We start from the raw sequence: 24301 nt of genomic DNA on the forward strand, positions 1-24301 counted from the left end.
TTTTCTCTAATCACTAATATGGCTTCTGTAAGATGAAATCCACTGGTTACATTCTTTCATATATTACTAATGTCTGGTTCATCATCCCTGAAAGATTTTGGGGAATCCTTTGTAGTTGCCCTTGATATATCCAAAGCTTCTGACAGGGTGCAGTATTGGGGTCTCATCTCTAAGCTCACCTCTTTTGGCTTCCCTTTCTCACTTTGCCCCTTCTTATCTAGCTCCTTCTCTGACTGATCTATCTTTCTGGTTGCTGAGAAATCAGCCATCCCCTGTTTCTCTATCAGCAGTTATGCCTCTCAAAGTTCTGTCGTGTCTCCTACACTTTTTCTCCTTTTTATCAAAGATTTCCATTCTTCCAAAGATAACCAACTGCTGACGACTCAACACTGCATTTTTCCATATCCTTCCATTCTGCTCCTTTTTCTCTTTCAATTTGCATCTCATCTCTGTGGAGTTGACAAAATCTGGTTAAGTTTAATGCCTCCAAGACCTAGTTTCTACCCATCTCTCTATTGAGACTTCCTCACCATTTCCCTCTCACCTTTGATGGTTCTGTGATTCCACCTTTTGACCCAATGAACATATATGACATTACTGTAACATACACTCTACTTTGAAAACAAATGCCTCTATCTTCTCTTTCACTAACAATGTTATTTCTTCATCCCACCACTCACTATCCTTCCTAATGTGCCTATCTCCCACTTTTCTCATGCCACAGGCATCTTTTGCACAAGCCATCACTGCTTCCCTAAATACATCCAATTCCTCCCCCACTCCCCTTACATCATTTGCTCTCACTTTTTTCCATTCTGTACTCAATCTCTCCTGGTACTTCCTCAAACAAGTATCCTTTCCAAGCTCACTTACTCTCACCACTCTCTTCATCCCAACATTCTCTCTTCTTTTCTGAAAACCTCTACAAATCTTCACCTTCACCTCCACAAGATAATGATCAGACATTCCTCCAGTTGCCTCTCTCAGCACATTAACATCCAAAAGTCTCTCTTTCACGCGCCTATCAATTAACATGTAATCCAATAACGCTCTCTGGCCATCTCTCTTACTTACATATGTGTACTTATGTATATCTCTCTTTTTAAACCAGGTATTCCCAATCACCAGTCCTTTTTCAGCACACAAATCTACAAGCTATTCACCATTTCCATTTACAATACTGAACATCCCATGTACACCAAGTATGCCCTCAACTGCCACATTACTCACATTTGCATTCAAATCACCCATCACTATAACCTGGTCTCGTCAAAGCTGCTAACACACTCACTCAGCTGCTCTCAAAACTCTTGCCTCTCATGATCTTTCTTCTCATGACCAGATGCATAGGCAGTAATAATCACCCATCTCTCTCCATCCACTTTCTTACACTCTATCACATACTCCCATAACTCCTGCTTCAGGAGTAGTGCTACTCCTTCCTTAGCTCTTGTCCTCTCACCAATCCCTGACTTTACTCCCAAGGCATTCCCAAACTCCTCTTCCCCTTTGACCTTGAGCTTCTTTTCACTTAGAGCCAAAACATTCAGGCTCCTTTCCTCAAACATGCTGACTATCTCTCCTTTTTTCTCATCTTGTTTACATCTACACACATTCAGACACCCCAATCTGAGCCTTTGAGGATCATGAGCACTCCCTGCATGACTCCTTCTTCTGTTTCCCCTTTTAGAAAGTAAAAATACAAGGAGGGGAGGATTTCTAGTCCCCCGCTCCCGTCCCCTTTAGTTGCCTTCTACGACACGCGGGGAATGCGTGGGAAGTATTCTTTCTCCCCTATCCCCAGGGAAAGGGGAAAGTCGTTGCGCCATTCTTCGTCTGTTTCCTTGCTCTTTCTCGCTGACGTGGGAAACAGTGATTAAGTATAATAAAAGGTATATCTCTGTAGTGGGGGTATACATAATATACGGGGGCCAGCTCTTGCTCGTCTGTTCCTTATGTGTTAAAAACCAGAACTTTTCCTTCTTGGAAGCATTAGTTGGTACACACCATCCCTATGAAGGGTGACTATTCTAACCCCCCTTACCATAATTCAGTTCCTTTGATATTTACATTTTCCAAAGTCTTTGATTCCCTCCTCAACCCCCATACTCTCAAACATTTTGAATCTCAAGGTATTTTCTCTAATCACTAATATGGCTTCTGTAAGATGAAATCCACTGGTTACATTCTTTCATATATTACTAATGTCTGGTTCATCATCCCTGAAAGATTTTGGGGAATCCTTTGTAGTTGCCCTTGATATATCCAAAGCTTCTGACAGGGTGCAGTATTGGGGTCTCATCTCTAAGCTCACCTCTTTTGGCTTCCCTTTCTCACTTTGCCCCTTCTTATCTAGCTCCTTCTCTGACTGATCTATCTTTCTGGTTGCTGAGAAATCAGCCATCCCCTGTTTCTCTATCAGCAGTTATGCCTCTCAAAGTTCTGTCGTGTCTCCTACACTTTTTCTCCTTTTTATCAAAGATTTCCATTCTTCCAAAGATAACCAACTGCTGACGACTCAACACTGCATTTTTCCATATCCTTCCATTCTGCTCCTTTTTCTCTTTCAATTTGCATCTCATCTCTGTGGAGTTGACAAAATCTGGTTAAGTTTAATGCCTCCAAGACCTAGTTTCTACCCATCTCTCTATTGAGACTTCCTCACCATTTCCCTCTCACCTTTGATGGTTCTGTGATTCCACCTTTTGACCCAATGAACATATATGACATTACTGTAACATACACTCTACTTTGAAAACAAATGCCTCTATCTTCTCTTTCACTAACAATGTTATTTCTTCATCCCACCACTCACTATCCTTCCTAATGTGCCTATCTCCCACTTTTCTCATGCCACAGGCATCTTTTGCACAAGCCATCACTGCTTCCCTAAATACATCCAATTCCTCCCCCACTCCCCTTACATCATTTGCTCTCACTTTTTTCCATTCTGTACTCAATCTCTCCTGGTACTTCCTCAAACAAGTATCCTTTCCAAGCTCACTTACTCTCACCACTCTCTTCATCCCAACATTCTCTCTTCTTTTCTGAAAACCTCTACAAATCTTCACCTTCACCTCCACAAGATAATGATCAGACATTCCTCCAGTTGCCTCTCTCAGCACATTAACATCCAAAAGTCTCTCTTTCACGCGCCTATCAATTAACATGTAATCCAATAACGCTCTCTGGCCATCTCTCTTACTTACATATGTGTACTTATGTATATCTCTCTTTTTAAACCAGGTATTCCCAATCACCAGTCCTTTTTCAGCACACAAATCTACAAGCTATTCACCATTTCCATTTACAATACTGAACATCCCATGTACACCAAGTATGCCCTCAACTGCCACATTACTCACATTTGCATTCAAATCACCCATCACTATAACCTGGTCTCGTCAAAGCTGCTAACACACTCACTCAGCTGCTCTCAAAACTCTTGCCTCTCATGATCTTTCTTCTCATGACCAGATGCATAGGCAGTAATAATCACCCATCTCTCTCCATCCACTTTCTTACACTCTATCACATACTCCCATAACTCCTGCTTCAGGAGTAGTGCTACTCCTTCCTTAGCTCTTGTCCTCTCACCAATCCCTGACTTTACTCCCAAGGCATTCCCAAACTCCTCTTCCCCTTTGACCTTGAGCTTCTTTTCACTTAGAGCCAAAACATTCAGGCTCCTTTCCTCAAACATGCTGACTATCTCTCCTTTTTTCTCATCTTGTTTACATCTACACACATTCAGACACCCCAATCTGAGCCTTTGAGGATCATGAGCACTCCCTGCATGACTCCTTCTTCTGTTTCCCCTTTTAGAAAGTAAAAATACAAGGAGGGGAGGATTTCTAGTCCCCCGCTCCCGTCCCCTTTAGTTGCCTTCTACGACACGCGGGGAATGCGTGGGAAGTATTCTTTCTCCCCTATCCCCAGGGAAAGGGGAAAGTCGTTGCGCCATTCTTCGTCTGTTTCCTTGCTCTTTCTCGCTGACGTGGGAAACAGTGATTAAGTATAATAAAAGGTATATCTCTGTAGTGGGGGTATACATAATATACGGGGGCCAGCTCTTGCTCGTCTGTTCCTTATGTGTTAAAAACCAGAACTTTTCCTTCTTGGAAGCATTAGTCGGTACACACCATCCCTAAGAAGGGTGACCATTCTAACCCCCCTTACCATCATTCTATTCCTTTGATATTTACAGTTTCCAAAGTCTTTGATTCCCTCCTCAACCCCCATACTCTCAAACATTTTGAATCTCAAGGTACTTTCTCTAATCACTAATATGGCTTCTGTAAGATGAAATCCACTGGTTACATTCTTTCATATATTACTAATGTCTGGTTCATCATCCCTGAAAGATTTTGGGGAATCCTTTGATATATCCAAAGCTTCTGACAGGGTGCAGTATTGGGGTCTCGTCTCTAAGCTCACCTCTTTTGGCTTCCCTTCGCCACTTTGCCCACTCCTTCTCTGGCCGATCTATCTTTCTGGTTGTTGAGATATCAGCCATTCCCTGTTTCTCCATCAACAGTTATGTCCATCAAGGTTCTGCCATGTCTCCTACACTTTTTCTCCTTTTTATCAAAGATTTCCATTCTTCCAAAGATAACCAAATGCTGACTACTCAACACTGCATTTTTCCACATCCTTCCATTCTGCTCCTTTTTCTCTCTCAATTTGCATCTTGTCTCTGTTGGGTTGACAAAATCTGGTTAAGTTTAATGCCTCCAAAACCTAGTTTCTCCCCATCTCTCTATTGAGACTTCCTCACAATTTCCCTCTAACCTTTGATGGTTCTGTAATTCCACCTTTTGACTCAATGAACATACATGACATTACTGTAACTCAATGAACATACATGACATTACTGTAACATCCACTCTATTTTGGACACCCTACATTAAGGAAATAGCGAAGTCTGCCTCTAAGAAACTAGGAATCCTGATCAGATATTGTAATTTTTTCTTCCAAACAGTTGCTCCATTTATACAAAGCACTGATCCATCCTTGTATGGAGTACTGGTTTCACATCTGGGGTGGTTCTAGGTCTGCATCCTTACTTGACAGAGTTAAGTTGAAAGTGGTTGGACTTAAAAATTGTCCCAGGCAAGCTTCAAAACTTAATCTGCTTGCCCTGCATCACATTACTAGATCACTTCCCCTCTTCTATAGGTTTTTGCTCATGGCTAACTACTTGTGTGCCCCAACACTAACTAAACCATGCAATACTTGGCAAGCTGCTGTGTCACATGATTACTGTGTGGCCATTGGCAACTCAAAGGTGACCCATTTTAATAACTGTTTCTTTCCCTCCACCTTGAAACTTTGGAACTCTCTACCCTATCATGCCTTGGCACATTTTAAAAGACAGGTTTTTTTCCTTCCTCCAAAATTCATAAATATTTGGACTTGTCTCATCGTTTTCCCTTCATTAATCCCTTGATATTTCAATTAAGACTTGGCCTTGAGGTGAAGTTCTGTTTGTGACTGGGGCCCCCAAACATAGGAAAAAAAGGGCAAATGAATGGAGTGACAGAAAATTCTACTTACAAATAGGAATAACAGACCCTCTAACTCAATCTCATGGAACTGAAGCTTGTTTCAATGCATGCTCTGAGATCTTCCCAGAGTCATAGTTCAATTGAATGTTCCATCTGGGAGGAAAGCACCGACACAGAAGAGAAATATCTGTAGAGTTTGACCAGGCTTATCAGAATATATATAGCAAGGAGGAAGAACAAACCAAATAACAGGCGAGTTACATGTTTCCAAATAACATTAAAATTGGAAAGGCCAAATGAAATATTGTTCAATCTCAAAAATTGGGAGTATGTTCTACATTTAGCTCTAGAGCCACTTTGAAGAAAGTCTAAGACACACTGAACATTCTCATTCACAAAGGTAACTCCAGAAATGAGAAAAAATAATTTTCTAACATTTCATGAGACTGCAAATCCTCATGACCCTTAAGCATCCCAAGATTGGTCAGAAAGTCCTCCATGGGAAACAAAAGTCTGGAAGGTTGAAGAATGATTTTTATCTATCCCTAAAGGTAGGCTTCACAACCTATGGATTCTTGGTTTTATCCTTTTCAAAAATATCTGATCTCAGAAAGGACTTGTTTGGCAATGATCATGTTCTTCATCCAGCATGGCTTTTGTGGAAGAGAAAATTCAGCAATCAACAAAAACCAAATGCCTTATGAATCAACATCCAGTTTATAGGAGCCTTCTGTTGAAAATGATGTCCATAATGAAGCTGAAGGTTTGTTCCAGGGACAGTAAGAAATGCCAGAGAGAAAGGTAGATAAGTAAAGCAGAACTATGGTGGAACTTGACAATAATATTGCAAAACTGGGGGATGTGCCGAGAATGAGTAAACAAGAAAATGATGAACAAAAAGTTAGACTGGATTTCAAAATGTAAAATGATTGCTCAACAGTTGATATAACTGAATAACATGAGCCTAGAAACTTTAAAATGGATCAGCAAAATGAAACTTTGTGCCAGGGCCATTGAGGCAGTAAATGCAATCAGAGACATGTCACTAAAGGAAGTATGTTGTATGTTTGATGAAAGAGTTAAATGGACAAATATTATTCTGGTCAGCTGTGCAGCCATGAAAATACAAAATTTATATCAGGTAAAAGATGTAGAGGAGGACGTTGGAAGACTGCAAGAGATAAAAGACAGGTCACTATGCAGGTAAGGAAAGCTGTGAAGAGGGAGGTAGTCAGCTGTATGTCATACCTGTTGCATACCAGGTAAAGTCTTTGGGAGACTTCACCCACAGTCAGAGCTGAGCCCAGGCAGTTGTATTTTGTCATTGGTTGATCAGGTCACTGGAAGACTACAAAGCTCCCACAGCCTGGCTGGTTTGGTACACTCTGTAGGTAATTGTCCACTGCACTCTCAAACTTCTCTACTGTGTATCCCATCAAGAACTTGACACTCATAAACTTCTCTGCTGTGTATCCCACCAAACTTCTCTACTGTGTATCCCATCCTGTTTTTGATGGTAACTGACAAGGTGCTGAAATGTCTTGGGTCCCAAATGTTTAAAGTATTCTTTCTTTTACCACATTAATATGGGTGATGTGAAACATATCCTGTGCAGTCACAGGAGATGTTGACTACAGATGAGATGGATGGAAGCTGTGAGAGGAATCATTAGGGATAAGGATATTTCAGATGAATATGCCTTAGGAATATGAGACAAGAAGCAATGAAAGTTTTTTACATATAAAGATGGTGTGACTGGAGATGCTGGTCCCACCTGAAAACTCCACTTAAGAGTGCAAAAGTAAAAACTCTTTTAAGTGTGGAAGTTCATATTTCACATTAACACACTAAGCATGGGTTGTAGATGTGTAGAAGTGATTTCAGTGGTTGTACTTACTTAATTCATCCCATGATTCTAAAAATGGAGGTAACAAATATGACAGATTACATCATATGAATCAATGACCAGTTCTGACCATAATATCTCAAGTGGTACAAAGTATAATAACCCTTGTTGTCAAAGTAGAGACACCTAAGGTAATCGGTCAAATACAATTCATATCTAACAAAGGGGTTTCCCTACTCATCATCATAAGAGATTTCAATATACCACAGCTGAATATTACACAATATATATGATATCAGAACGAAACAGAAATGCAAAAACTGAAGGTAATAATACTTAAGAGTCAAACATCCTAAAAGTTAAATCCAAACACATACCTGCATTACATCATCATGCCAAATATACACTAGCTTGCCATCATTGCCAATTGTGTCAAGACCTCCAAGGAACACTTCATCTTGTGATACTGAGTTCAGCTCAAGAACTGAACCTAAACCCTGCAATGATGAGCATTCATTATACTGTATATATATATATATATATATATATATATATATATATATATATATATATATATATATATATATCTTTTTCTTTCATACTATTCGCCATTTCCCGCATTAGCGAGGTAGCGTTGAGAACAGAGGACTGGGCCCTTGAGGGAATATCCTCACCTGGGCCCCTTCTCTGTTCCCTCTTTTGGAAAATTAAAAAAAAAAAAAAAAAAAAAAAAAAAAAAAAGTGAGAGGGGAGGATTTCCAGCCCCCCGCTCCCTCCCCTTTTAGTCGCCTTCTACGACACGCAGGGAATACGTGGGAAGTATTCTTTCTCCCCTATCCCCAGGGATAAATATATATATATATATATATATATATATATATATATATATATATATATATATATATATATATATACATACTGTGTAGTTGTGTCCTGAAAAAAGGACTGGTGGCTGTGAGTATCTGGTATAAAAACAGAAACATACACAAGTATACATGTGTGAGTAGGAGAGATGGTCAGAAGGCAATACTAGATTACATGTTAATTGACAGGCATGTAAAGGAACAACTCTTTAATGTAAATGTGCTGAGAGGGGCAGCTAGTCAGATGTTTGATCACTATCTTGTGGAGGCAAGGGTGAGGATCTGTAGAGGTTTTAGGAAACGAAAGAAACAATACCAATGGGAAGAGAGAGGTGAAAGTAACTGAGCTTGGAAAGAGACTTGTGTGAAGAAGTATCAGGAGAGACTGAGTTAAATGGCAAAAAGTGAGAGTAAATAAAGCAAGGGGAGTCACTAAGGAATGGGAGATATTGAGGAAAGCAGTGCTAGCATATGGGAGAGATGCATATAGCATGTGGGAGGTGGGCAGATTAGAAAGGGTACTGAGTGGTGGGATGAAGAAGTAAAGTTGCTAAAGACAGAGAAAAGGAAGGAATTTGGGCAGTATTTACAGGGATGATGATGTGGCTGAAGTAAAGTTGGAAATCACTCTCGCTTGGCACTGACTGGAGGTCTGGGGTTGGGGAATGGAAGAGTTTTGGAGGATTTGTGGGTGGGGTTGGTGGGTAGAGAATTTATCTGAGGATAAGTAAAATAGGAAATGGGAAGTACAGAAAGTGTATAAGAGACTCTGGGATCAACCAGGGAACTACATTGTTTTTGCCTTTTTGTTTGATGTTTTTGTTTGTATTTAATATCAAAGTCGTCAGACTTTTGTTATGCAACTTATTATCAAAAGTTTCTGTTGCTGCATATTTTGTAATTGTTTATTGATGTTTACTGTCCTATTGTGTTGGTCCTTGTGTTTCTGGTTGCTTATCCCATCCTTTATATTCATTATTCATTTTGTTTGTTACATATCTTTTGGGGGGATGCTTACCAGGTCCTTGTGTTTCTGGTGGCTTAACCCATCTTTTATATACATTTTGGTGTTGGATCATTTGATTTTATAATTCCTCTACTACATAAGAACCAGTAATGGCTTTTTAAGATTGTCTTCTCTTTCTACTATCCATCTTTGAAGTGTTTCTGTATTTTGTTCTTCAATTTTTTCCCTTATTGTTTTTGCTCTGTCATGAAGTAATATATATGTTGGTGGTAATGCACCGAAACCACATGTGGAAAGGGACCTGTGGTTTCGGTGCATTATACATGACAGCTAGAGACTGAGAGTGAACGAATGTGGTACTTGTTGTCTTTTCCTAGTGCTACCTTGTGCACATGCAGGGGGAAGGGGTTGTCAATTCATGTGTGGTGGGGTGGCGACGGGAAAGAATAAGGGCAAACAGTATGAATTATGTACATGCGTATATGTGTATATGTCTGCGTGTGAGAACAATGGAAGTAAGGGGAGTGGGGGAGGAATGGGATGTATTTAGGGAATCAGTGAAGGATTGCACAAAAGATGCTTGTGGCATGAGAAGAGTGGGAGGTGGGTTGATTAGAAAGGGTAGTGAGTGGTGGGATGAAGAAGTAAGATTATTAGTGAAAGAGAAGAGAGAGGCATTTGGACGATTTTTGCAGGGAAAAAATGCAATTGAGTGGGAGATGTATAAAAGAAAGAGACAGGAGGTCAAGAGAAAGGTGCAAGAGGTGAAAAAGAGGGCAAATGAGAGTTGGGGTGAGAGAGTATCATTAAATTTTAGGGAGAGTAAAAAGATGTTCTGGAAGGAGGTAAATAAAGTGCGTAAGACAAGGGAGCAAATGGGAACTTTAGTGAAGGGCGCAAATGGGGAGGAGATAACAAGTAGTGGTGATGTGAGAAGGAGATGGAGTGAGTTTTTTGAAGGTTTGTTGAATGAGTTTGATGATAGAGTGGCAGATATAGGGTGTTTTGGTTGAGGTGGTGTGCAAAGTGAGAGGGTTAGGGAAAATGATTTGGTAAACAGAGAAGAGGTAGTAAAAGCTTTGCGGAAGATGAAAGCCGGCAAGGCAGCAGGTTTGGATGGTATTGCAGTGGAATTTATTAAAAAAGGGGGTGACTGTATTATTGACTGGTTGGTAAGGTTATTTAATGTATGTATGACTCATGGTGAGGTGCCTGAGGATTGGCGGAATGCGTGCATAGTGCCATTGTACAAAGGCAAAGGGGATAAGAGTGAGTGCTCAGATTACAGAGGTATAAGTTTGTTGAGTATTCCTGGTAAATTATATGGGAGGGTATTGATTGAGAGGGTGAAGGCATGTACAGAGCATCAGATTGGGGAAGGGCAGTGTGGTTTCAGAAGTGGTAGAGGATGTGTGGATCAGGTGTTTGCTTTGAAGAATGTAAGTGAGAAATACTTAGAAAAGCAAATGGATTTGTATGTAGCATTTATGGATCTGGAGAAGGCATATGATAGAGTTGATAGAGATGCTCTGTGGAAGGTATTACGAATATATGGTGTGGGAGGCAAGTTGTTAGAAGCAGTGAAAAATTTTTATCGAGGATGTAAGGCATGTGTACGTGTAGGAAGAGAGGAAAGTGATTGGTTCTCAGTGAATGTAGGTTTGCTGCAGGGTGTGTGATGTCTCCATGGTTGTTTAATTTGTTTATGGATGGGGTTGTTAGGGAGGTGAATGCAAGAGTTTTGGAAAAAGGGGCAAGTATGAAGTCTGTTGTGGATGAGAGAGCTTGGGAAGTGAGTCAGTTGTTGTTCCACACACTTCCACACATTCTTCAAGGCTCCCAGAATTTTCCACTTCCATGGTTCCATCCGCAGCCAGATCCACTCCCAGATATCTAAAACACTTTAATTCCTCCAGTTTTTCTCCATTCAAAATTATCTCCCAATTGACTTGACCCTCAACCCTACTGTACCTAATAACCTTGATCTTATTCACATTTACTCTTAACTTTCTTCTTTCACACACTTTACCAAACTTAGTCACCAGTTTCTGCAGTTTCTCACATGAATCAGCCATCAGCGCTGTATCATCAGCGAACAACAACTGACTCACTTTCCAAGCTCTCTCATCCACAACAGACTTCATACTTGCCCCTCTTTCCAAAACTCTTGCATTCACCTCCCTAACAACCCCATCCATAAACAAATTAAAGAACCAGGGAGACATCACACACCCTGCCGCAAACCTACATTCACTGAGAACCAATCACTTTCCTCTCTTCCTACACGTACACATGCCTTACATCCTCGATAAAAACTTTTCACTGCTTCTAACAACTTGCCTCCCACACCATATATTCTTAATACCTTCCACAGAGCATCTCTATCAACTCTATCATATGCCTTCTCCAGATCCATAAATGCTACATACAAATCCATTTGCTTTTCTAAGTATTTCTCACATACATTCTTCAAAGCAAACACCTGATCCACACATCCTCTACCACTTCTGAAACCACACTGCTCTTCCCTACTCTGATGCTCTGTACATGCCTTCACCCTCTCAATCAATACCCTCCCATATAATTTACCAGGAATACTCAACAAACTTATACCTCTGTAATCTGAGCACTCACTCTTATCCCCTTTGCCTTTGTACAATGGCACTATGCACGCATTCCGCCAATCCTCAGGCACCTCACCATGAGTCATACATACATTAAATAACCTTACCAACCAGTCAACAATACAGTCACCCCCTTTTTTAATAAATTCCACTGCAATACCATCCAAACCTGCTGCCTTGCCGGCTTTCATCTTCCGCAAAGCTTTTACTACCTCTTCTCTGTTTACCAAATAATTTTCCCTAACCCTCTCACTTTGCACACCATCTCGACCAAAACACCTTATATCTGCCACTTTATCATCAAACACATTCAACAAACCTTCAAAATACTCACTCCATCTCCTTCTCACATCACCGCTACTTGTTATCACCTCCCCATTTGCGCCCTTCACTGAAGTTCCCATTTGTTCCCTTGTCTTACGCACTTTATTTACCTCCTTCCAGAACATCTTTTTATTCTCCCTAAAATTTAACGATACTCTCTCACTCCAACTCTCATTTGCCCCCTTTTTCACCTCTTGCACCTTTCTCTTGACCTCCTGTCTCTTTCTTTTATACATCTCCCACTCAATTGCATTTTTTCCCTGCAAAAATCGTCCAAATGCCTCTCTCTTCTCTTTCACTAATACTCTTACTTCTTCAACCCACCACTCACTACCCTTTCTAATCAACCCACCTCCCACTCTTCTCATGCCACAAGCATCTTTTGCGCAATCCATCACTGATTCCCTAAATACATCCCATTCCTCCCCCACTCCCCTTACTTCCATTGTTCTCTCCTTTTTCCATTCTGTACTCAGTCTCTCCTGGTACTTCCTCACACAAGTCTCCTTAACAAGCTCACTTACTCTCACCACCCTCTTCACCCCAACATTCACTCTTCTTTTCTGAAAACCCATACAAATCTTCACCTTAGCCTCCACAAGATAATATGATCAGACATCCCTCCAGATGCACCTCTCAGCACATTAACATCCAAAAGTCTCTCTTTTGCGCGCCTGTCAATTAACACGTAATCCAATAACGCTCTCTGGCCATCTCTCCTACTTACATACGTATACTTATGTATATCTCGCTTTGTAAACCAGGTATTCCCAATCACCAGGTCCTTTTTCAGCACATAAATCTACAAGCTCTTCACCATTTCCATTTACAACACTGAACACCCCATGTATACCAATTATTCCCTCAACTGCCACATTACTCACCTAGAGGGGACAGGAGCAGGGGGCCAGAAATCCTCCCCTCCTTGTATTTTTTAACTTTCTAAAATGGGAAACAGAAGAAGGAGTCACGCCGGGAGTGCTCATCCTCCTCGAAGGCTCAGACTGGGGTGTCTAAATGTGTGTGGATGTAACCAAGATGTGAAAAAAGGAGAGATAGGTAGTATGTTTGAGGAAAGGAACCTGGATGTTTTGGCTCTGAGTGAAACGAAGCTCAAGGGTAAAGGGGAAGAGTGGTTTGGGAATGTCTTGGGAGTAAAGTCAGGGGTTAGTGAGAGGACAAGAGCAAGGGAAGGAGTAGCAGTACTCCTGAAACAGGAGTTGTGGGAGTATGTGATAGAATGTAAGAAAGTAAATTCTCGATTAATATGGGTAAAACTGAAAGTTGATGGAGAGAGATGGGTGATTATTGGTGCATATGCACCTGGGCAAGAGAAGAAAGATCATGAGAGGCAAGTGTTTTGGGAGCAGCTGAATGAGTGTGTTAGTGGGTTTGATGCACGAGACCGGGTTATAGTGATGGATGATTTGAATGCAAAGGTGAGTAATATATTTATTTATTATTCATTTTGCTTTGTCGCTGTCTCCCGCGTTTGCGAGGTAGCGCAAGGAAACAGACGAAAGAAATGGCCCAACCCAACCCCAATACACAATGTATACACACACACGTCCACACACGCAAATATACATACCTATACATCTCAATGTACACATATATATACATACACAGACACATACATATATACCCATGCACACAATTCACATTGTCTGCCCCCATTCACTACCATCGCCACCTTGCCACACATGAAATACCTTCCCCCTCCCCCCTCATGTGTGCGAGGTAGCACTAGGAAAGACAACAAAGTCCCCATTCATTCACACTCAGTCTCTAGCTGCCACGCAATAATGCCCGAAACCACATCTCCCTTTCCACATCCGGGCCCCACACAACTTTCCATGGTTTACCCCAGACGCTTCACATGCCCTGATTCAATCCACTGACAGCACGTCAACCCCGGTATACCACATCGATCCAATTCACTCTATTCCTTGCCCTCCTTTCACCCTCCTGCATGTTCAGGCCCCGATCACACAAAATCTTTTTCACTCAATCTTTCCACCTCCAATTTGGTCTCCCACTTCTCCTCGTTCCCTCCACCTCCGACACATATATCCTCTTAGTCAATCTTCCCTCACTCATTCTCTCCATGTGCCCAAACCATTTCAAAACACCCTCTTCTGCTCTCTCAACAACGCTCTTTATATTTCCACACATCTCTCTTACCCTTACATTACTTACTCGATCAAACCACCTCACACCACACATTTTCCTCAAACATCTCATTTCCAGCACATCCACCCTCCTGTGCACAACTCTATCCATAGCCCACGCCTCGCAACCATACAACATTGTTGGAACCACTGTTCCTTCAAACATACCCATTTTTGCTTTCCGAGATAATGTTCTCGACTTCCACCCATTCTTCAAGGCTCCCAGGATTTTCGCCCCCTCCCCCACCCTATGATTCACTTCCGCTTCCATGGTTCCATCCACTGCCAGATCCACTCCCAGATATCTAAAACACTTTACTTCCTCCAGTTTTTCTCCATTCAAACTTACCTCCCAATTGACTTGACCCTCAACCCTACTGTACCTAATAACCTTGATCTTATTCACATTTACTCTTAACTTTCTTCTTTCACACACTTTACCAAACTCAGTCACCAGCTTCTGCAGTTTCTCACATGAATCACCCATCAGCGCTGTATCATCAGTGAACAACTGACACACTTCCCCAGCTCTCTCATCCACAACAGACTTCATACTTGCCCCTCTTTCCAAAACTCTTGCATTCACCTCCCTAACAACCCCATCCATAAACAAATTAAGCAACCATGGAGACATCACACACCCTGCAGCAAACCTACATTCACTGAGAACCAATCACTTTCCTCTCTTCCTACACGTACACATGCCTTACATCCTCGATAAAAACTTTTCACTGCTTCTAACAACTTGCCTCCCACACCATATATTCGTAATACCTTCCACAGAGCATCTCTATCAACTCTATCATATGCCTTCTCCAGATCCATAAATGCTACATACAAATCCATTTGCTTTTCTAAGTATTTCTCACATACATTCTTCAAAGCAAACACCTGATCCACACATCCTCTACCACTTCTAAAACCACACTGCTTTTCCCCAATCTGATGCTCTGTACATGCCTTCACCCTCTCAATCAATACCCTCCCATATAATTTACCAGGAATACTCAACAAACTTATACATCTGTAATTTGAGCACTCACTCTTATCCCCTTTGCCTTTCTACAATGGCACTATGCACGCATTCCGCCAATCCTCAGGCACCTCACCATGCATCATACATACATTAAATAACCTTACCAACCAGTCAACAATACAGTCACCCCCTTTTTTAATAAATTCCACTGCAATACCATCCAAACCTGCTGCCTTGCCGGCTTTCATCTTCCGCAAAGCTTTTACTACATCTTCTCTGTTTACCAAATCATTTTCCCTAACCCTCTCACTTTGCACACCACCTCGACCAAAACACCTTATATCTGCCACTCTTATCATCAAACACATTCAATAAACCTTCAAAATACTCACTCCATCTCCTTCTCACATCACCACTACTTGTTATCACCTCCCCATTTGCGCCCTTCACTGAAGTTCCCATTTGTTCCCTTGTCTTTCGCACTTTATTTACCTCCTTCCAGAACATCTTTTTATTCTCCCTAAAATTTAATGATACACTCTCACTCCAACTCTCATTTGCCCTCTTTTTCACCTCTTGCACCTTTCTCTTGACCTCCTGTCTCTTTCTTTTATACATCTCCCACTCAATTGCATTTTTTCCCTGCAAAAATCGTCCAAATGCCTCTCTCTTCTCTTTCGCTAATAATCTTACTTCTTCATCCCACCACTCACTACCCTTTCTAATCAACCCACCTCCTACTCTTCTCATACCACAAGCATCTTTTGCGCAATCCATCACTGATTCCCTAAATACATCCCATTCCTCCCCCACTCCCCTTACTTATATATATATATATATATATATATATATATATATATATATATATATATATATATATATATATATATATATTTTTTTTTTATACTATTCGCCATTTCTCGCGTTAGCGAGGTAGGTTTAAGAAAAGAGGACTGGGCCTCTGAGGAAATATCCTCACCAGGTTCCCTTCTCTGTTCCTTCTTTTGGAAAATTAAAAAAAATAAAAAATAAGAAAAAAAAATAAAAAAAATATATATATATATATATATATATATATATATATAGGTATGTATATTTGCGTGTGTGGACGTATGTATATACATGTGTATGGGGGGGTTGGGCCATTTTCTTTCGTCTGTTTCCTTGCGCTACCTCGCAAACGCGGGAGACAGCGACAAAGTATAATAAAAAAGAATATAAAAAAAATATAAATATATATATATATGTGTAGGTTTCCGGCAGGGGTGTGTGATGTCTTCATGGTTGTTTAATTTGCTTATGGATGGGGTTGTTAGGGAGGTGAATGCAAGAGTTTTGGAAAGAGGGGCAAGCATGAAGTCTGTTGGGGATGAGAGAGCTTGGGAAGTGAGTCAGTTGTTGTTCTCTGATGATACAGCGCTGGTGGCTGATTCATGTGAGAAACTGCAGAAGCTGGTGACTGAGTTTGGTAAAGTGTGTGAAAGAAGAAAGTTAAGAGTAAATGTGAATAAGAGCAAGGTTATTAGGTACAGTCGGGTTGAGGGTCAAGTCAATTGGGAGGTAAGTTTAAATGGAGAAAAACTGGAGGAAGTAAAGTGTTTTAGATATCTGGGAGTGGATCTGGCAGCGGATGGAGCCATGGAAGCGGAAGTGGATAATAGGGTGGGGGAGGGGGCGAAAATCCTGGGAGCCTTGAAGAATGTGTGGAAGTCGAGAACATTATCTCGGAAAGCAAAAATGGGTATGTTTGAAGGAATAGTGGTTCCAACAATGTTGTATGGTTGCGAGGCATGAGCTATGGATAGAGTTGTGCGCAGGAGGATGGATGTGCTGGAAATGAGATGTTTGAGGACAATGTGTGGTGTGAGGTGGTTTGATCGAGTAAGTAACGTAAGGGTGAGAGAGATGTGTGGAAATAAAAAGAGCGTGGTTGAGAGAGCAGAAGAGGGTGTTTTGAAATGGTTTGGGCACATGGAGAGAATGAGTGAGGAAAGATTGACCAAGAGGATATATGTGTCGAAGGTGGAGGGAACGAGGAGAAGTGGGAGACCAAATTGGAGGTGGAAGGATGGAGTGAAAAAGATTTTGTGTGATTGGGACCTGAACATGCAGGAGGGTGAAAGTGGAGGGAAAGATGGCCGACGTGTATGAAGCCCCTAGAAGCGGATATATATATATATATATATATATATATATATATATATATATATATATATATATATATATAAAAAAAAAAAAAAAAAAAATATATATATATATATATATATATATATATTTAATTTTTTTTTTTTTTATTATACTTTGTCGCTGTCTCCCGCATTTGCAAGGTAGCGCAAGGAAACAGACAAAAGAAATGGCCCAACCCCCCCATACACATGTATATACATACGTCCACACATGCAAATATACATACCTACACAGCTTTCCATGGTTTACCCCAGACGCTTCACATGCCTTGATTCAATCCACTGACAGCACGTCAACCCCGGTATACCACATCGCTCCAATTCACTCTATTCCTTGCCCTCCTTTCACCCTCCTGCATGTTCAGGCCCTGATTACACAAAATCTTTTTCACTCTATCTTTCCACCTCCAATTTGGTCTCCCTCTTCTCCTCGTTCCCTCCACCTCCGACACATATATCCTCTTGGTCAATCTTTCCTCACTCATTCTCTCCATGTGCCCAAACCACTTCAAAACACCCTCTTCTGCTCTCTCAACCACGCTCTTTTTATTTCCACACATCTCTCTTACCCTTACGTTACTCACTCGATCAAACCACCTCACACCACACATTGTCCTCAAACATCTCATTTCCAGCACATCCATCCTCCTGCGCACAACTCTATCCATAGCCCACGCCTCGCAACCATACAACATTGTTGGAACCACTATTCCTTCAAACATACCCATTTTTGCTTTCCGAGATAATGTTCTCGGCTTCCACACATTCTTCAAGGGCCCCAGAATTTTTGCCCCCTCCCCCACCGTATGATCCACTTCCGCTTCCATGGTTCCATCCGCTGCCAGATCCACTCCCAGATATCTAAAACACTTCACTTCCTCCAGTTTTTCTCCATTCAAACTCACCTCCCAATTGACTTGACCCTCAACCCTACTGTACCTAATAACCTTGCTCTTATTCACATTTACTCTTAACTTTCTTCTTCCACACACTTTACCAAACTCAGTCACCAGCTTCTGCAGTTTCTCACATGAATCAGCCACCAGCGCTGTATCATCAGCGAACAACAACTGACTCACTTCCCAAGCTCTCTCATCCCCAACAGACTTCATACTTGCCCCTCTTTCCAAAACTCTTGCATTTACCTCCCTAACAACCCCATCCATAAACAAATTAAACAACCATGGAGACATCACACACCCCTGCCGCAAACCTACATTCACTGAGAACCAATCACTTTCCTCTCTTCCTATATATATATATATATATATATATTTTTTTTTTTTGCCGCTGTCTTCCACGTTTGCGAGGTAGCGCAAGGAAACAGATGAAAGAAATGGACCAACCCACCCCCATACACATGTATATACATACGTCCACACACGCAAATATACATACCTACACAGCTTTCCATGGTTTACCCCAGACTCTTCACATGCCTTTGATTCAATCCACTGACAGCACGTCAACCCCGGTATACCACATCGATCCAATTCACTCTAATCCTGGCCCTCCTTTCACCCTCCTGCATGTTCAGGCCCCGATCACACAAAATCTTTTTCACTCCATCTTTCCACCTCCAATTTGGTCTCCTACTTCTCCTCGTTCCCTCCACCTCCGACACATATATCCTCTTGGTCAATCTTTCCTCACTCATTCTCTCCATGTGCCCAAACCTTTTCAAAACACCCTCTTCTGCTCTCTCAACCACGCTTTTTTTTATTTCCACACATCTCTCTTACCCTTACGTTACTCACTCGATCAAACCACCTCACACCACACATTGTCCTCAAACATCTCATTTCCAGCACATCCATCCTCCTGCGCACAACTCTATCCATAGCCCACGCCTCGCAACCATACAACATTGTTGGAACCACTATTCCTTCAAACATACCCATTTTTGCTTTCCGAGATAATGTTCTCGACTTCCACACATTTTTCAAGGCTCCCAGAATTTTTGCCCCCTCCCCCACCGTATGATCCACTTCCGCTTCCATGGTTCCATCCGCTGCCAGATCCACTCCCAGATATCTAAAACACTTTACTTCCTCAAGTTTTGCTCCATTTAAACTTACCTCCCAATTGACTTGACCCTCAACCCTACTGTACCTAATAACCTTGCTCTTATTCACATTTACTCTTAACTTTCTTCTTTCACACACTTTACCAAACTCAGTCACCAGCTTCTGCAGTTTCTCACATGAATCAGCCACCAGCGCTGTATCATCAGCGAACAGCAACTGACTCACTTCCCAAGCTCTCTCATCCCCAACATACTTCATACTTGCCCCTCTTTCCAAAAGTCTTGCATTCACCTCCCTAACAACCCCATCCATAAACAAATTAAACTTTAAACCATGGAGACATCACACACCCCTGCCGCAAACCTACATTCACTGAGAACCAATCACTTTCCTCTCTTCCTACACGTACACATGCCTTACATCCTCGATATATATATATATATATATATATATATATAGCAGTAATAGCAGCGATGTCGCCCCTCTGGACTTCGATGTTTGGGAGTGGGACACCTTCCAACTGCTGCAACTAGTAACGCAAACTACATTGCCGTAATGGTGTAGTGCAGCTGGATGTTAACAGTCACCAGTGTCACACACACCCACCCACCGAAGCAGTACAGAAAGCTTAAGCGTCGCGTCATGAGAAGAACCATCATAATGGAGCTGCACGGACTGTGATCCTTGCTGTGGTTACAAGAATGTTCTTCTGCCCACCAGTGATGCTACTACGTTTGTGAATCAAGAACCATTCCAACACAAACCTTGCCAGGTGGTAGAGTGTATCGAGCAGTGTATCGAGACAGACTTCCCCAGAACTTTTTTAAAGGGGAAGTAAATGTTTTATAGTTGTGTTACTGGAGTGATAATTTTCATACATGGTGCTTTGACAAGAAAATAGTGAAATTGGAAAAAATGTAGCTTAGACATTCAAGCTTATTGATACACTGGTTAAGCTGATGAGAACTACTATTGACGTTTTTGTAAATAAATTATACAATTCCCTTTCCATAGCCGGAGGTTGAACCATTATGTGACATTCATTTTTTCATTTCATTTCAAGCTAGAAGTTTCAGTTTCCTAAATTATTTCTTACATTTTTCATATGTTATTTATTTTTTTATTATACTTTGTCGCTGTCTCCCGCGTTTGCGAAGTATCGCAAGGAAAAAGACGAAAGAAATGGCCCAACCCCCCCCATACACATGTATATACATACGTCCACACACGCAAATATACATACCTACATAGCTTTCCATGGTTTACCCCAGACGCTTCACATGCCTTGATTCAATCCACTGACAGCACGTCAACCCCGGTATACCACATCGCTCCAATTCACTCTATTCCTTGCCCTCCTTTCACCCTCCTGCATGCTCAGGCCCCGATCACACAAAATCTTTTTCACTCCATCTTTCCACCTTCAATTTGGTCTCCCACTTCTCCTCGTTCCCTCCACCTCCGACACATATATCCTCTTGGTCAATCTTTCCTCACTCATTCTCTCCATGTGCCCAAACCACTTCAAAACACCCTCTTCTGCTCTCTCAACCACGCTCTTTTTATTTCCACACATCTCTCTTACCCTTACGTTACTCACTCGATCAAACCACCTCACACCACACATTGTCCTCAAACATCTCATTTCCAGCACATCCATCCTCCTGCGCACAACTCTATCCATAGCCCACGCCTCGCAACCATACAACATTGTTGGGACCACTATTCCTTCAAACATACCCATTTTTGCTTTCCGAGATAATGTTCTCGACTTCCACATATTCTTCAAGGCCCCCAGAATTTTCGCCCCCTCCCCCACCCTATGATCCACTTCCGCTTCCATGGTTCCATCCGCTGCCAGATCCACTCCCAGATATCTAAAACACTTCACTTCCTCCAGTTTTTCTCCATTCAAACTCACCTCCCAATTGACTTGACCCTCAACCCTACTGTACCTAATAACCTTGCTCTTATTCACATTTACTCTTAACTTTCTTCTTCCACACACTTTACCAAACTCAGTCACCAGCTTCTGCAGTTTCTCACATGAATCAGCCACCAGCGCTGTATCATCAGCGAACAACAACTGACTCACTTCCCAAGCACTCTCATTTTTCATATGTATATATATGTATATGTGTGTGTGTGTGTGTATATGTGCTTATGTATGTGTATGTATGTATATATATGTATTGATTGAGAGGGTGAAGGCATGTACAGAGCATCAGATTGGGGAAGAGCAGTGTGGTTTCAGAAGTGGTAGAGGATGTGTGGATCAGGTGTTTGCTTTGAAGAATGTATGTGAGAAATACTTAGAAAAGCAAATGGATTTGTATGTAGCATTTATGGATCTGGAGAAGGCATATGATAGAGTTGATAGAGATGCTCTGTGGAAGGTATTAAGAATATATGGTGTGGGAGGAAAGTTGTTAGAAGCAGTGAAAAGTTTTTATCGAGGATGTAAGGCATGTGTACGTGTAGGAAGAGAGGAAAGTGATTGGTTCTCAGTGAATGTAGGTTTGCGGCAGGGGTGTGTGATGTCTCCATGGTTGTTTAATTTGTTTATGGATGGTGTTGTTAGGGAGGTAAATGCAAGAGTTTTGGAGAGAGGGGCAAGTATGAAGTCTGTTGGGGATGAGAGAGCTTGGGGAGTGAGTCAGTTGTTGTTCGCTGATGATACAGCGCTGGTGGCTGATTCATGTGAGAAACTGCAGAAGCTGGTGACTGAGTTTGGAAAAGTGTGTGGAAGAAGAAAGTTAAGAGTAAATGTGAATAAGAGCAAGGTTATTAGGTACAGTAGGGTTGAGGGTCAAGTCAATTGGGAGGTGAGTTTGAATGGAGATAAACTGGAGGAAGTGAAGTGTTTTAGATATCTGGGAGTGGATCTGGCAGCGGATGGAACCATGGAAGCGGAAGTGGATCATAGGGTGGGGGAGGGGGCAAAAATCCTGGGGGCCTTGAAGAATGTGTGGAAGTCGAGAACATTATCTCGGAAAGCAAAAATGGGTATGTTTGAAGGAATAGTGGTTCCAACAATGTTGTATGGTTGCGAGGCGTGGGCTATGGATAGAGTTGTGCGCAGGAGGATGGATGTGCTGGAAATGAGATGTTTGAGGACAATGTGTGGTGTGAGGTGGTTTGATCGAGTGAGTAATGTAAGGGTAAGAGAGATGTGTGGAAATAAAAAGAGCGTGGTTGAGAGAGCAGAAGAGGGTGTTTTGAAGTGGTTTGGGCACATGGAGAGGATGAGTGAGGAAAGATTGACCAAGAGGATATATGTGTCGGAGGTGGAGGGAACAAGGAGAAGAGGGAGACCAAATTGGAGGTGGAAAGATGGAGTGAAAAAGATTTTGTGTGATCGGGGCCTGAACATGCAGGAGGGTGAAAGGAGGGCAAGGAATAGAGTGAATTGGAGCGATGTGGTATACCGGGGTTGACGTGCTGTCAGTGGATTGAAGCAAGGCATGTGAAGCGTCTGGGGTAAACCATGGAAAGCTGTGTAGGTATGTATATTTGCGTGTGTGGACGTATGTATATGCATGTGTATGGGGGGGGGTTGGGCCATTTCTTTCGTCTGTTTCCTTGCGCTACCTCGCAAACGCGGGAGACAGCGACAAAGTATAATAAATAAATAAATATATATATATATATATATATATATATATATATATATATATATATATATATATATTTTTTTTTTTTTTTTTTTATACTTTGTCGCTGTCTCCCGCGTTTGCGAGGTAGCGCAAGGAAACAGACGAAAGAAATGGCCCAACCCCCCCCATACACATGTACATACACACGTCCACACACGCAAATATACATACCTACACAGCTTTCCATGGTTTACCCCGGACGCCTCACACCATATATATATATATATATATATATATATATATATATATATATATATATATATATTATCCCTGGGGATAGGGGTGAAAGAATACTTCCCATGCATTCCTCGCGTGTCGTAGAAGGCGACTAGAGGGGACGGGAGCGGGGGGCCAGAAATCCTCCCCTCCTTGTATTTCTTTTAACTTTCTAAAATGGGAAACAGAAGAATGAGTCACGCGGGGAGTGCTCATCCTCCTCGAAGGCTCAGACTGGGGTGTCTAAATGTGTGTGGATGTAACCAAGATGTGAAAAAAGGAGAGATAGGTAGTATGTTTGAGGAAAGGAACCTGGATGTTTTGGCTCTGAGTGAAACGAAGCTCAAGGGTAAAGGGGAAGAGTGGTTTGGGAATGTCTTGGGAGTAAAGTCAGGGGTTAGTGAGAGGACAAGAGCAAAGGAAGGAGTAGCAGTACTCCTGAAACAGGAGTTGTGGGAGTATGTGATAGAATGTAAGAAAGTAAATTCTCGATTAATATGGGTAAAACTGAAAGTTGATGGAGAGAGATGGGTGATTATTTTTGCATATGCACCTGGGCATGAGAAGAAAGATCATGAGAGGCAGGTGTTTTGGGAGCAGCTGAATGAGTGTGTTAGTGGTTTTGATGCACGAGACTGGGTTATAGTGATGGGTGATTTGAATGCAAAGGTGAGTAATGTGGCAGTTGAGGGAATAATTGGTATACATGGGGTGTTCAGTGTTGTAAAAGGAAATGGTGAAGAGCTTGTAGATTTATGTGCTGAAAAAGGACTGGTGATTGGGAATACCTGGTTTAAAAAGCGAGATATACATAAGTATACTTATGTAAGTAGGAGAGATGGCCAGAGAGCGTTATTGGATTACGTGTTAATTGACAGGCGCGCGAAAGAGACTTTTGGATGTTAATGTGCTGAGAGGTGCAACTGGAGGGATGTCTG

The 24301-nt window shown here is 41.7% G+C and overlaps 1 protein-coding gene across 1 annotated transcript in view; it reads right to left on the reverse strand.

Annotated features, from left to right (window-relative positions):
* Positions 1-24301, reverse strand: part of LOC139753740 (tuberin-like) — a 354102-nt gene that overhangs the window by 142199 nt on the left and 187602 nt on the right. Inside the window, exon 12 of the mRNA XM_071670536.1 lies at positions 7731-7850. Coding sequence (XP_071526637.1) covers positions 7731-7850 — 120 coding nt within the window. The remainder of the gene's footprint in view (positions 1-7730; positions 7851-24301) is intronic.

This window comes from Panulirus ornatus, chromosome 15, assembly GCF_036320965.1.
Source record: "Panulirus ornatus isolate Po-2019 chromosome 15, ASM3632096v1, whole genome shotgun sequence".
Lineage (NCBI taxonomy): Eukaryota > Metazoa > Arthropoda > Malacostraca > Decapoda > Palinuridae > Panulirus > Panulirus ornatus.